Raw genomic sequence first — 13276 nt, 5'->3', positions numbered from 1 at the left:
ATTATTATCAAGTTTATTTTTTTGGATATTATCCAATAATTCTGAGCCTTCTACATTTATTTACTTTCATTGTAAACCTCCTCTGATTTTACAATTCAAAATGTATAGAACATGTCAGTGCAAGTGTATAGCTATTGAAACAGGAAAAAAAAAAACAGAGCATGTAAAACTGAACTTGTAATTAGCCTACTTTGTCCTCTTAAGTTCCAGCAAACAGCAATATTCACTCATTCTCAAGTAGTGTGTCTCCAAGTAGGGAAACAACATAAGCCAGATGCTGCAGATCTGAAATGAACAACATTGTCTTCACAGTTCAACTACCACTAAATGGTTAAGGCACAAAAAACAATGACATGGTTTTGTTGTCTCATCTACAAGTTAGTCCAGTCCTACTATACACATCAAATATAAAAGCAAAGCATCTACACTTCAAACTCTGAAACATTTTCCTCTGAATCATCTACCTGCAATGGCCTCTGAAACACAAAAGGAGGTGGTGGAGGATCAACACTCAATGTTCCATCAATAACTCTTACTACCTCCCCCATGGAAGGTCTTCTGCGTTCATCCATTTGAAGGCACCAAAATGCAATTCTCAACACACGCTCCAGTTCCTCTGAATTATAACCTCCTTCCATTCTTCTATCAATCACATTCACCACCCTCTCTTCCATCCATTCTTTATACGCCCACCCACAAAGTTCAACATGTTCATGATCACGGCATCCGGTTAGCAAGGCTAAAACTACCTTGCCAAAATCCTCTATATCCTTCTCAGCTGAAAAGCCACAATACGTTGCCTTCCCATCTGCAATAGCAAACCCAAATTCACTCACCTTCGCCACCAAGTTTTCATCCAACATAACGTTTTCACATTTCAAATTTCCATGGCTGATGAACTCCCTGCACCCGGAGTGCAAATAACATATGGCTTTTGCCACATTTGAGCATATCTCAACTCTCTTTCTCCATGTTAGCATCTTGCATAGTGCAGGATCATCTATGTACTTGTCAAGTGAACCCTTTTTGCAATATTCATACACCAAAAACCTGTGATCAAACTCACAACAATAACCCTCCAGTTTCACAAGGTTCTTGTGGTGGATGCAACCCATCTTCATAACAGCACTCCGGAACTTCCTTTCTTCTAAGGTTGCGTTCAGGTCTTTGAGTGCAATCGGGAGGTTGTTTGGTAGCAAACCCTTGAACACCTTTGGCCCAATTTGATTCTTGAAGTCCCCTGTGAGGGTCTTGATTTCTGAGAAGGACAACACAATTAAACCCTTTGAGTTTGTGCCAGTGAAACCTGAAGTGGCCTTTTGTCTGGTAGAGTTTTTTCTTTTGAAGATGAACACAATTCCCAACTGGAGAATAACAATGATGAAAAATGTGCCTGTGGCAGCCCCCATTAGGCAAGGAACACAGAGAGGAGGAGGTGGTTCAGAAGGAGGAGATTTTGTGAAACTTGGGTTTACAGCAATTGGACCTGAACATCTCTTGGCAAATGATATTGAGCTTACAGATGGATCTGAATAGCCAGTGACATACCCAGTTTTCTTTATTGAACATAGCGGAGTTCTGTCATTGGAAAATGTTGCAGCTGTACAGTGTGGATCATTCAGACACAACTCTTCACAATGCTGCAAATTACTTGTGATAACAGAATTATCAGGAGGGTAGAATGCATATAAATATGTGTTCTTGTATGCTATCATATTGGTGCCAGATGCACAGTCTCGTTCAAATGGAACCAAACATTTGTTGTTACCCGCAGTTACCTGAAACGGGCATTTGCATTCAGCAGAACCTGAGGCATTGAAGACACAGACACCAAGTTCACCACAAGTTGCAAAGACCTTGCACTGATTCTCAACAGCTTGCCAGACCGATCTCCACAATCCCAAACTTTCAACCCACGAATATAAGCGAAGATTTCCATCCACATCCAGCCGAAGATATCTATAATTCACAGAATCATTGTGATCCTGTCCAAATGCAGACCAAACAGCTTTTGACCTTCGGTCTCGAAGTTCTAGAGCTCCACTGGTTGTAAGGAAAGCACTGAGATTCGAAGCAGAAGAAGGGTTTTCACTTGTCCAGTAGATGACATCACTTTCCCAATGTAGCTCCAAATGCCCAGAAGCATTCATGTGAAGACTATAGTAACTAGACTTGCTATTCTTGATTGCAGATGCTGCACGAAGCTTTTCATTAGCGAATAAACTTTGTCCTGGGAGAAGAGTATCAGATGGAGTCCTAAAACTTTCCCAAATGATGTGTTGCTCTTTGTCCATTAGAACAAGATTTCCATTGTCAAGGAGTGAAGCCGATGCAACAGATCGGTTACCCGTTCCAGAGGTCCAAACAAAAGCTTCATGCAAGGAATCAAACAGGACCAGTTCCCCTTCTTGAGTGAGTTCAAAGTAGGACTCGTTACCCACTGTGACATCACCCCCAGCAACCCAAACCACAGTTCGTCGACTATATGGTATAGACTTGGAATTGAATCTAATTCCAACACTAAACTGGTTGGGTTGATCGGAAATGTTGAAGAATCCAATAGCAAAATCACCATTGGAGGAAACCCAATAATCATTGTCAACCACAGAAAGTTTAGAACCCAAGGGAATCTCAGCACCCACAACAGAATGCATCAAGAGGCCAATGAGCATACATAGCAAGAATGATGATCTAAGGTGACAATTCCCTTGTCCAAGCATATCTAGATATGCTCAGAGGGGCGAATTAAGAGATAAAACAATCAATCCTAAACCCCAACTCTCAGTTACACGTGAAAGACATTGAACTCCACCTCAGCAATTATCATAAATAAATGGGAAGAAGGAATCTAAGATAAGATAAAGATTGAGGCTTTCTGTGTTTCAAAGCTCAAATTGCCGTTCAGAGGTGAAATGATAAAGAACGGAAGACAAAAAATTTCTAAGAGTATTAGGTAAAGTGTGAAGACAAATTTGAAGAAGTGAGGAGAAAATCTGAAAAGATCCAAGTGGGGTAGAAAAAGGAAAAGAGTTTGGTACCTGAAGGAAGAGTCAAAAGCTCAGAAATTCAAGAAGCCACCAACTACCATTCTCATCACAAAAGCTTAGCCATTCTTAGACACAAACTCACAAGGTCGCAAGATATGGACTTAACAATGCAAACTGAAACTAGAAAGAGTTTGGAGGCATGTGTGACTTAGCTGCAAGAGTGAGATTACTAAGAAGAAGCACTTTTCATTCTTGTACAAAATAACACGGCAGAAAATCGTGTATTTGAAATAAAAATTGAAGCTTTAAACTGAAATGGGCCCCAAATTAGGCAAACGAGGAACCCATTTTCCAGTATACAGTAACTTTTCTAAGCTCAAAGAGACAAAGAGAGTCGTGAAAGTTGAAATCGAATGTTGGCACATTGCATATTAATTAAGATTACAACACACTCTACTCCCTATAAACTAAAAACAAGGGATAAAAGTTAATTTTCAGTACTGCATCACATGACTAAAAGTGAAATCAGAGTCACACAAGTTTTAACGTTTATTATTTTTAGATTAAATTTACTATTTTTTATTTACCAGTTCTACTGACGTTTTTATAATTTTTAATTAATAAAAACGCGTTGAAAAATAATTTAAATATGTTTTAAGTTTCTCTAAATATAATTGTAATTATTTATACCACTTACATAAATGTAATAAATGCATTATTTAACTGAATTCAACGTTTAAAAATAGTTTAAGTATTTTAAATACAAAAATAATAATTAGTTATATATTGACTAAATTAGATACTATTTTATAAACAAAATTATTTATATTTATAATAGTTTTAATTATAAATAAAAAAATTATATTTAATTTATGAATTAAAATTTAAATTAATATCTAATATTTGTTATCAAGATCATAACTATCAAAGATATAGTGTCTTTAATTTAAAATGAGAAACTAATTTAGAATCAATAATAATATAACTTAGATGGTAACTAGTGATAGAGATTAATTTAGATTCTAATTTATAAATCAATTATAATTTTTTATTTATAATAAAAATTATTTTAGATACAAAAAATGTTAGTTTATAAAATGGTATTTTAGTTAATATATTAACTAATTATTTTAGTCTTTATAATTGGTTACTATATATTTAATAATTTTCTTTTAATATTTAATCATATTAATTAAAAATAATAATTTTTAAAGTCATGTTGACATTAAATCAGTGAAAAGTAATATTAAAAATATTTAGCACCTAGCTTTCTTCTTTTTAAAAAAAAAATAAATAAAAAATTCAAACATACTTATATTTAGATGTATTTTTCATCAACAAAAAAATATATATTTATATATATTTAAAGTGTTCCAATCCTTTTACAAAAATAAAATCTATATTGTTTCCTCTTAAGATTTTCATAGATATGATTAAAACTTATACAATTGATATCAAAATATCTCTATTCTATATTCATATAGTTTAGTCTTGATACTTACATGAACATAGAGGATGAAAATACAAAGGGTTAAATATGTTTTTTGTTCATTAAGTATCACACAATTTTGAATTTAGTCCCTACTCGAAACTTTGATTGCTTTACTCCTTATAGTTTTAAAACTATTACTATTAGTCCTTAAAATTAAACGGCGTTAACTTTTCTTTGGTGTGGCAAAGAGTAAGCCATGTGTCATGTCACATTCTCTTGTTACTATGTGCCACGTTAACTTTATAAGATGTTGTAGTGTTGTACATGAAGTCGTATTTTTATATGGTGTAGTAAAATCTTGTGTTTGATGTATTGATGTTTATCATTGAGATTTTTAAGTGAAAAGTATTGAGATTGTGTTAAATCAATGATTGGTTCTTTAATACATATTAGTAAGGATGTGTATTGGTTTGTGATCGGTGAGTTAATATATATAGTATTGAGACTATGCATGAAAGGTGATGAGCAGGACGTGTTGAACATTATGATGAGGGAGCATTGTATATTTTGAGAATAGTGAGATAAACTTTATGATTGTTGAGCAATGCATGTTATTGAGAATGTGTACTGAGTTGTGATGTGGACACGAAACTATGTTATTTTCTTATACTGTCGTTGGTCATGTGTGAACTTTTCATGTTGTGCTACGTTAAGAATGTGATGTTGTTGGACTCTCGTTTAAGAGATAGTGATTCGAGTGTCACTTCCCTCTGCGCGGGGAGGTGGATGTCTCGCCTAAAAGACTTCGGCTCGTGCTTAGTATAGTGCATTGGTGCGCGTAGTGCCAGTGTTTTTACTTGTTAGTCCTTGAGAAGTCAGGGAGATAAGTCGGAAGTTGCGATGGAAGATGGCTCGAATTGCCCTGTTGAGGAACAGGTACCTGTTAATGATAACAGGTCATGACGACACAGTAAAAGGAAAAGACATTGGGTCATGAATGGATTGGTTATGATATTGATGTTGTGATGAAATATGTTATATGTTTATATTACTCTGTGATTAAAATGAAATATGCTTTATTGTGTGTTATGATATTTCTGGTTGCTCACCCTGAAAGTTGTGGTTGTGGTTTCCACCTACGATGATCGTACTTGTACGGGAGTAGATGGCATTGCAGATAAAACTGGACAGAAGTAGCTGACGTGAGAGTTAGGACATTTGAGTTCGGGGATTTATTATTTAGTTTAAAAGTTTTCCAGTTTGATATTTTTATGTAAAAGTGAGATTCTAAGATTTTCAAACGATGTTTATAGTCATGATTTAATTCCGTCTTTGAATTGAATGTATTATAGAAAGGTTTTAAAAAAAAAATTCACCGTGACATTCCGAAAAATCGGGTGTTACATTTTTCATATCAACAAAGAGTCTCTTCCATTTTGTTCCCTTGACAGCGGAACAACCCAACTTTAAGGAGTTCAGTTTCAGGGACCTGAAATCCGCGGCCAAGAGTTTTAAGGGCGACACATTGTTGGGTGAAGGTGGGTTTGGTAGAGCCTATAAGGATTGGTTGAATGAGAAGAACCTTACCCTTTCTGGTTAATCTATTCATCTATAATACTACTCTCAGGAACAATTTTCCATCTTCCACAATCTTGTGCTGTTATTCTATTTGAAACCTTGACGGCGAACCTACAAGGCCCATACCCTAGAAATTTCGCTTTCTCCCCTAACTTTGGGGTCATTCTTGTTTGTAGTTAGATTCTTTCCTTTTCAATTTCAGTACTGCACCTGTTTCATCAAAATCCTCATGGTGAACATTGTTTTCTATTTTCTATAGTGGATTCATTCAGCTTGTTGAAATACTTCGAAACTAACTATGTTGTATTGTATTCCCTATATTTGCTTATGATATTTAAATTCATTTTTTGTAGAATTTAATAAAATGGCATAATTGGGGTTTAGAGGTTGATATTTGAGAGTTTAACTAATATCAGAATTTATTTATGTTTCTGGCCAAGGTTTTGAATAATCTAGCCATTTTCTCTGATAATGGGTAAAGCTAAAAAGGGTCCAAAGTTTGGTGTTAGGAATAAGATTGTCACTTCCAAAACAATAAAAAGGTGAGTTTTTTTTCTTTTTCTTCCTTGGGCGATGGTTCCTTCGTCACACTTGGTTTTATTGCTTGAAATCATGTCAATTTCAGTTACAAAGAAAAGGTTTCTTTGAACCCAGAAAAAAAGAATATTGTGCCCTTGGCATTGCCCCCATTGCGTGATGCGAGTCTTAGAACCCCACCTATGCTGGCACATACTGAACCATAGCTTAGAGTCATAGGCGCAGAGAGAACCCAATTGCTTGGAGGTGCAGGCCAGGGTGGCAATTTTCGATGGGGCAAGGAAGGAAAGGATGCACACCTCACTACGCCGCCAGAGGACAGCGACCACACACATGCTAGCATCCCAAATTAGTGCAACACCAAGATGACCCATCGAGTTTCTCCAATCACCTAACCTCAACATTTGAACCAAACCACCGCGAAGCTTGTCGAAAAAACCTTCATCTTCACCAAACCTTAATTTTGAGAAAACATTGTCATGTGGTAACATTTCATTTGACAGTAAAAAAAATCAAACATTTAAAAGTCAAAGATGCATGAAAGAAGGATGACACGTTTTAGAAAAAGGAGAAGTGATGTGGCTTGCCGTTTGCCACATCAAAGAAAAGTTAACGTCATTCAATTTTAAGGACTAATAGTAATAGTTTCAAAACTATGAGGACTCAAAACAATCAAAGTTTCGAATAGGGACTAAACTCAAAATCGTGTGATACTTAAGGGACGAAAAACATATTTAATCCAAATACGAAATATTGATTAAATATGTGATGTGTAGCATCAGTCTTCAAGGTGTTGTTGCAGCGCTAGCGACGCTTTCAGATTATGCATATTAACATATTAAAAACTGGCTCACCTTCAAAAAGAGTGTGTCAGCTTTAGACGATGTGAATCCTATTAAAGACCCTCTGGTTGTACACTCTAGCAACCTATTGTTGGTTGAAGTTGATATTAGGAGTTAGGGATACTTCCTTTAGTTATTTTTTATGTCAATAGTTAGCAGTTTTTCTTTTCTAGGATCTTTTCTCATTTCTTTTTCCTCACATTCAAATTTCATCTAGAACAATAAAATAAACATTTAGATTAAATAGCTTGAGTTCGGATTAATTTTTTATCACTTTATTGATAACGTTCATTTTTATTTATTTTTGTGTGTCTATTATCATAAATAAATAAACTCTTTCTTAATCTTTATCTTTTTTATCTTCAAGTTTGGTGTGTTTTGTATTGTTTTGTATTTTAGTTCATTTATGATTGTTTTACTTCTAGTATATTTGTTTAAGTTTGTGAATTAAACAAATAGGAAGCAATTATAGTAGAAGAAAACAAACAAGAACATAAGGGATTATGTTTTGGACAAAAAAAAGATCAAATTGAAGTAAATACCTCTCATTGAGCGCCATAGGGATCATGCCTAGTGCTTCAACTACATAGTGTTATCAAACTGTCTAGGACTGAGCGCCATTAACCCTTGTACAGGTAACGTTGGACGGTGAAAAAGTGGCATTGAGCGCCAACTTATGCAAAAGAACTTGCGTTGAGTGGTGGGAACTAACTTTAAGAGCCAATTTAATAGAGACCATTGGTTTGCATTTTTATTGATAGTGTTCAGCGGTGCTGAGATGACATTTACGACGATGTTTCAAAAATAACTTTTTAAGCATGTTATTTTTTAGGGATTTGAAGGATCTCACCTAGGTGCTTGGGAGGGTCTTAGGAGGTTGTTTGGAATGCTAGGAAGCTCTCCCTCTTCCCCTTGCGTTTCCTCCTTCATCCATGGTGGGTTTCCTCCTTTTAGATTGAGGAGTAAGATGATTTATGAAATTGGAGATGGAAATGCAAATGGGAAGGACAATTGGAGTATGAAGTAGCTACCAAGAACCTTGAGAAAGGGATTGCTTCTACTCTTTAGTTCTAATTTCTTCCCTATCTCTTCAATCTTGTAGAACCCTAAGTTCTCCACCAGTGAGAGCTATTTTATTTCTTGAGATTGGATGTAAAACTCTGAATTCTTGTGTAATTATGTTTTATTAGTATATACATTTTTCTAATTCATTGTTAGTATTTGATTTCTATGTTTAATGTTTGATATTAATTGATCTATGCATGATTTGTGGTTCTTGATGTATTGAGAAATATGTCTCGAACTTAGAAGTGAAAATGTATACCTAATGTATGTTTGTATTTAGAAATAGAACTTGATTGATTAGTAATATTATATTCTTGAACTTAAGGCACGATTTTACTTATTTAGGATTCAAGGGATTGAAATCTTGAATAAGTTATGATACGCTTAAAGTCCTTGAGAATAAGATTTAATTATAATTTTGAGTTTTTTTTTTTTAGTTTAATATGAAATTGAGATAACTGTGAATACATGAAAATAAAGTGGATGAAATCTAGTTTTATAATTTGTTTTCACACGAAAATACCAAAAAGAGTTTGTTATGTTTGTTATGTGTTTACTGTTTAATTGAGTTATTAAATACAAATGGAAAAATTTCTTTTTGAAAAAAAATAATATTTATTACTTATTATTTGAAACAGGTTTATTTATCATTTTTCACTAATACATGTCTTAAGTTGAGTGACTTTGTGTGTTCATGTTTTGATAGCCAAGACGAGAAATGAGTACTCACCCAAACCTATTATCCTTATTAAATGTATATAAAAGAAAAAAGCAATATGTCGGTATTATTTTTGGACTACAATTTTTATAACTGTGGAATTCTGATTATATACCGTGGTTACGTACACATTATGTGTGAATCGAGTTCAGCATTAAATTAAGTTTTTTTAATATTTTCTTTTAATAATGTATAATCTATTTTTCTTATATCTTTTATTTTCAAAAAGTAAAACAATGACAAGAAAGGAGTTACATAATAAAATAGTTTGTTTGAAATATTTTTTAAAAATCAGCATTCTATTAAAATTGAGACTATACTTTTATTTTTGTATCCTTCTAATTTTTATTTATTTATCTCTGTATTCAGAATTTAAGTGAATCAAAATAAGAAAGTTTTTTTATCAAGATTAAAATTTTATTTTAACTTCATTAAATATGAATGAAATTGTGATGGTAAAAAAGTAATTGGTAGAAAGAATTTTAGTTGTAATAGTACCCAAAAAAATCTATAATGCATCTATTATTTTCCAGCTTAACTAAATGTCTTAAGCAAATATCAGCATCTCATGAATGGATTCGTCCTTTGATTCTACTGCTATCATCTTTTAGCATGCAGACATATGCTATTGCATGGTGTCTCTATTATTACGTACAAAGTTCTCATGTCAAATATTTATGTTTCTCGTACATATCTGACGAATAATCTTCTATTATTTAAGAGGTATTATTCAGGTCATAATATAATTCTCTATATGAGATTTATAACTGAAAGTTTATGTTAAGAAAAATAATTCGTATATTTTAGTGTAAAAATTAACTATTCACATACTATTTAGTTTCGAATTGTCTTAGTAAAAATTTTATCTATGCTTTATTAATCATTAGATTGGAATGAAACTTTTATCTTAAGAAATAATAATTCATTTTAACCGGTATGATTTCTATTTAAATATCAATGGTTAGAAAAAACATTTTTATAGTTTGAACTAATGTCACATTTTTTTTTTCAAATTATTTCAATAATATTTGATTTAAATTTGTTAACCGTTGAATCAAACCTAAAATTCTACAACATAGATAATATTTTTCGTTTTGATCATTCAAAAATACAATCAAAAATTTGTAATAAAAAATATTATTTTCTCATTTGAAGTAGGAAATTTTTTTAAAAAGTAATCAAATCTTTTCTCAACCATCATAAATTGCTAAATATAAAATATATCATAATATGTAAATAGTAAATTATAAATTTATTATTACTAAATGTGAATTCATATGTTATTAGTATTACTTAGTAACATTACATTAAGGATAATGATACTTTGACATCCAAATTTTAACAAATTTTTGACACCGGACACGTGTCATAAGTCAATTGGTCCGTGTGTTTAATGTTTAAAAAAATTGAAACACATGCACCAATTGACTTATGACACATGTCCGGTGTCAAAAATTTGTTAGAATTTGGATGTCAAAATATCTTTATCCTTACATTAATGATCTTTTGGAAAATGCATAAATATTAGTAAGATAGCATTTGGAGAATAATTTAGTAAGGCCGCTAGTTGATGAGAATTTTAATTAAGACAAGCAGATAAAGACAAGGTAGACAATACGGCATTCGAGAATGTAAGAGGAACATGCCAGCCACATCCACATTATCTTATTATTATTGTTATACTTTTTATTATTATTTCTATTGCGTCAGTAAAATAATGAAAACAAAGATACTATATTTTTCCATATCTTATCTTAAAAATGTTTAGTAGACAATAATGTCTATGTTTATACGGTTACCTACATAAACTATATAAATAAATAAAGCAAGAGTTCAATTTTCAAATATTGATATTCTAAAAAATTACACCGTTAAATAATGAAAATAAATTTACACGTAATTTTAAAAAAAATTATTAATAATATAATTTTATTAAGCATTTTGTAAATATGACCTTATGTACATTTACAAAACTGCACCAAAAAAAAAAAGAATTTGCTGATCTACAAAATTTGTTGGTAAATAAAATCATTCATGGTTAAAAATTGGTTGGTAAAACAAATGATTATAAATTTTATCAACACAAAAAAAAATCAATTGATAACTATCTATAGAATAACATTTGTTAATAATTATTGATAAATTTTATTTATTAGTAATTTTTTTTGGTAAATATTGTGATTTGTTTTTTTTATTTGTCAACAAACTATGTTTTATATATCTATTGATAAAAAATATTATAAATTATCAACATATTTTACAGATATATTTTACCAACAAATATTTTTTTTAGTTATTCAAATTCTAAAGTTCATCAATAAAATTTGTCAACAAATTATGTTTTACATATCAAATTATGTTTTACATATGAATTCTTTTCTTTCATTAAAATTTTATCAGTGATTTCACATTTTTTTGTAGTGTAAGCTAAGATCATCTTAATTTAGGAATTAACATAATTAATATAATTATAATTGGACATAATTATATATTTAAGCATCAATAAAATATTATTTGGGACTTTTATTTTAGATTTGTTTAGATAAAAATGCATAAAGAGATTATAAAAGTGATAGATTTAAGATATTATTGATCATTAATTATGTATAAACAAGGAAAACATCTCATCACTTGAATGAAATACCACATGCATGTACCCAAAACCCAGAAACCTCAAGCTTTCATATTTCTTAAATCATTCCATAAAACTAACCTCTACTTATTTTTCAAAACATGCAATTTTCAAAGTAACGTATCAATCCATAAAAAAATTCAAGTCAATTTAACCAAAATAAGTTATCAATTCTCCTTACCAACAAAACGTTAGTCTTCCAAACTACAAAATATCAAGATTAAATAGAGTAAAAATAATAATTAGAGTACTATATACAAGTAGAGAATTTATGCAATTAACATACAAATACAATTTTAACTTTCATTTTATATTTCAAATAAATGTTTCTGCTAAACTAAAACAGTATTTTTCAAGTTATTTATTACTAATTAATTTTTCATCACTTGCCATTATAAAAGGTTTATAATCCTTTTTACTTATATTTAACGTTTTCCTTGAAAATATTTTCAATTTTTAATAATGACCGTTTACTTTTCTTGCAAGGTTGATTTAATTTAAAGTGATTGATTTTATTATCATTCCAAAAATGAATTTCTTTATAATACATACATACATATATATATATATATATATATATATATATATATATATATATATAATATTTTAATTTGATCTTAGATTGAAGTGTTTTGTCTTTTTTAAATGTTTTTCTTATTATTCTAAAATAAGTGTAAGTAAATTGTAAAATATTAGATTGCTAGTGTAAACAGAAATTTACAATTGATATTTGACATTTATGTTACCAATAGAATAAAGGATAATATATTTTGACAACATTTTAATATTTACGTATTATGTGATTGGTCTAAAATTATTTCACAATCAATAATAAAATCATAAACACCAACATGGATCAATTATAGAATAACGTGTTAAAATGTTATCAAGAAAAAATGTTGTCAAAATATCATTATCCTAAAATAAATTGACAAAAATATCAATAATAATAATAATCATAAACACCAACATGGATCAATTATAGAATAACGTGTTAAAATGTTATCAAGAAAAAATGTTGTCAAAATATCATTATCCTAAAATAAATTGACAAAAATATCAATAATAATAATAATCATAAACACCAACATGGATCAATTATAAAATGATAAGTAGATGTTGTTAAAATGTTGTAAAAAAAATGTTATCAAAATATCATTATCTTAACGAAAACATTCAATTTTCTTTTTTACTTAAAACAAATATTAGATAGCAATTTGCGTGGTGTCCTTGGGAAGAAAATGGTTGGAAGTGAAAAGGTGGTGATTCCAAAAAGCATGTGAAAGAGCAGCTTATGCGAGTTGGCTAAAGAAACTGGAAGTTTGAATGAACATGAAAAGATAACATTTGAGGCACATTTAATAAAGCAAAGAAATTAGGAAGATTCTTTGTTTCATCGAAAGAATACAACAATATTATTAAATTTTGTGACAAAAACTGCTCGTGGGATGCATATTGTATGCAACGTAAAAGGTTGCCTTTTCC

At 30.8% G+C, this 13276-nt stretch overlaps 1 protein-coding gene across 1 annotated transcript; it reads right to left on the bottom strand.

The window, feature by feature from the left end:
* Positions 1-257: 257 nt before the first annotated feature.
* On the bottom strand, positions 258-3365 carry LOC106769693 (G-type lectin S-receptor-like serine/threonine-protein kinase SD3-1). The gene has a single exon (XM_014655416.2). It carries the CDS (start codon positions 2718-2720, stop codon positions 423-425), a length of 2298 nt encoding a protein of 765 aa, XP_014510902.1. The 5' UTR covers positions 2721-3365; the 3' UTR covers positions 258-422.
* Between the last annotated feature and the right edge of the window lie 9911 nt (positions 3366-13276).

The sequence above is a fragment of the Vigna radiata genome, chromosome 8 (assembly GCF_000741045.1).
Source record: "Vigna radiata var. radiata cultivar VC1973A chromosome 8, Vradiata_ver6, whole genome shotgun sequence".
NCBI classification, from domain to species: domain Eukaryota; kingdom Viridiplantae; phylum Streptophyta; class Magnoliopsida; order Fabales; family Fabaceae; genus Vigna; species Vigna radiata.
The sequence above is the reverse complement of the archived record's forward strand: the minus strand, read 5'-3'. Positions and strand labels throughout refer to the sequence as shown.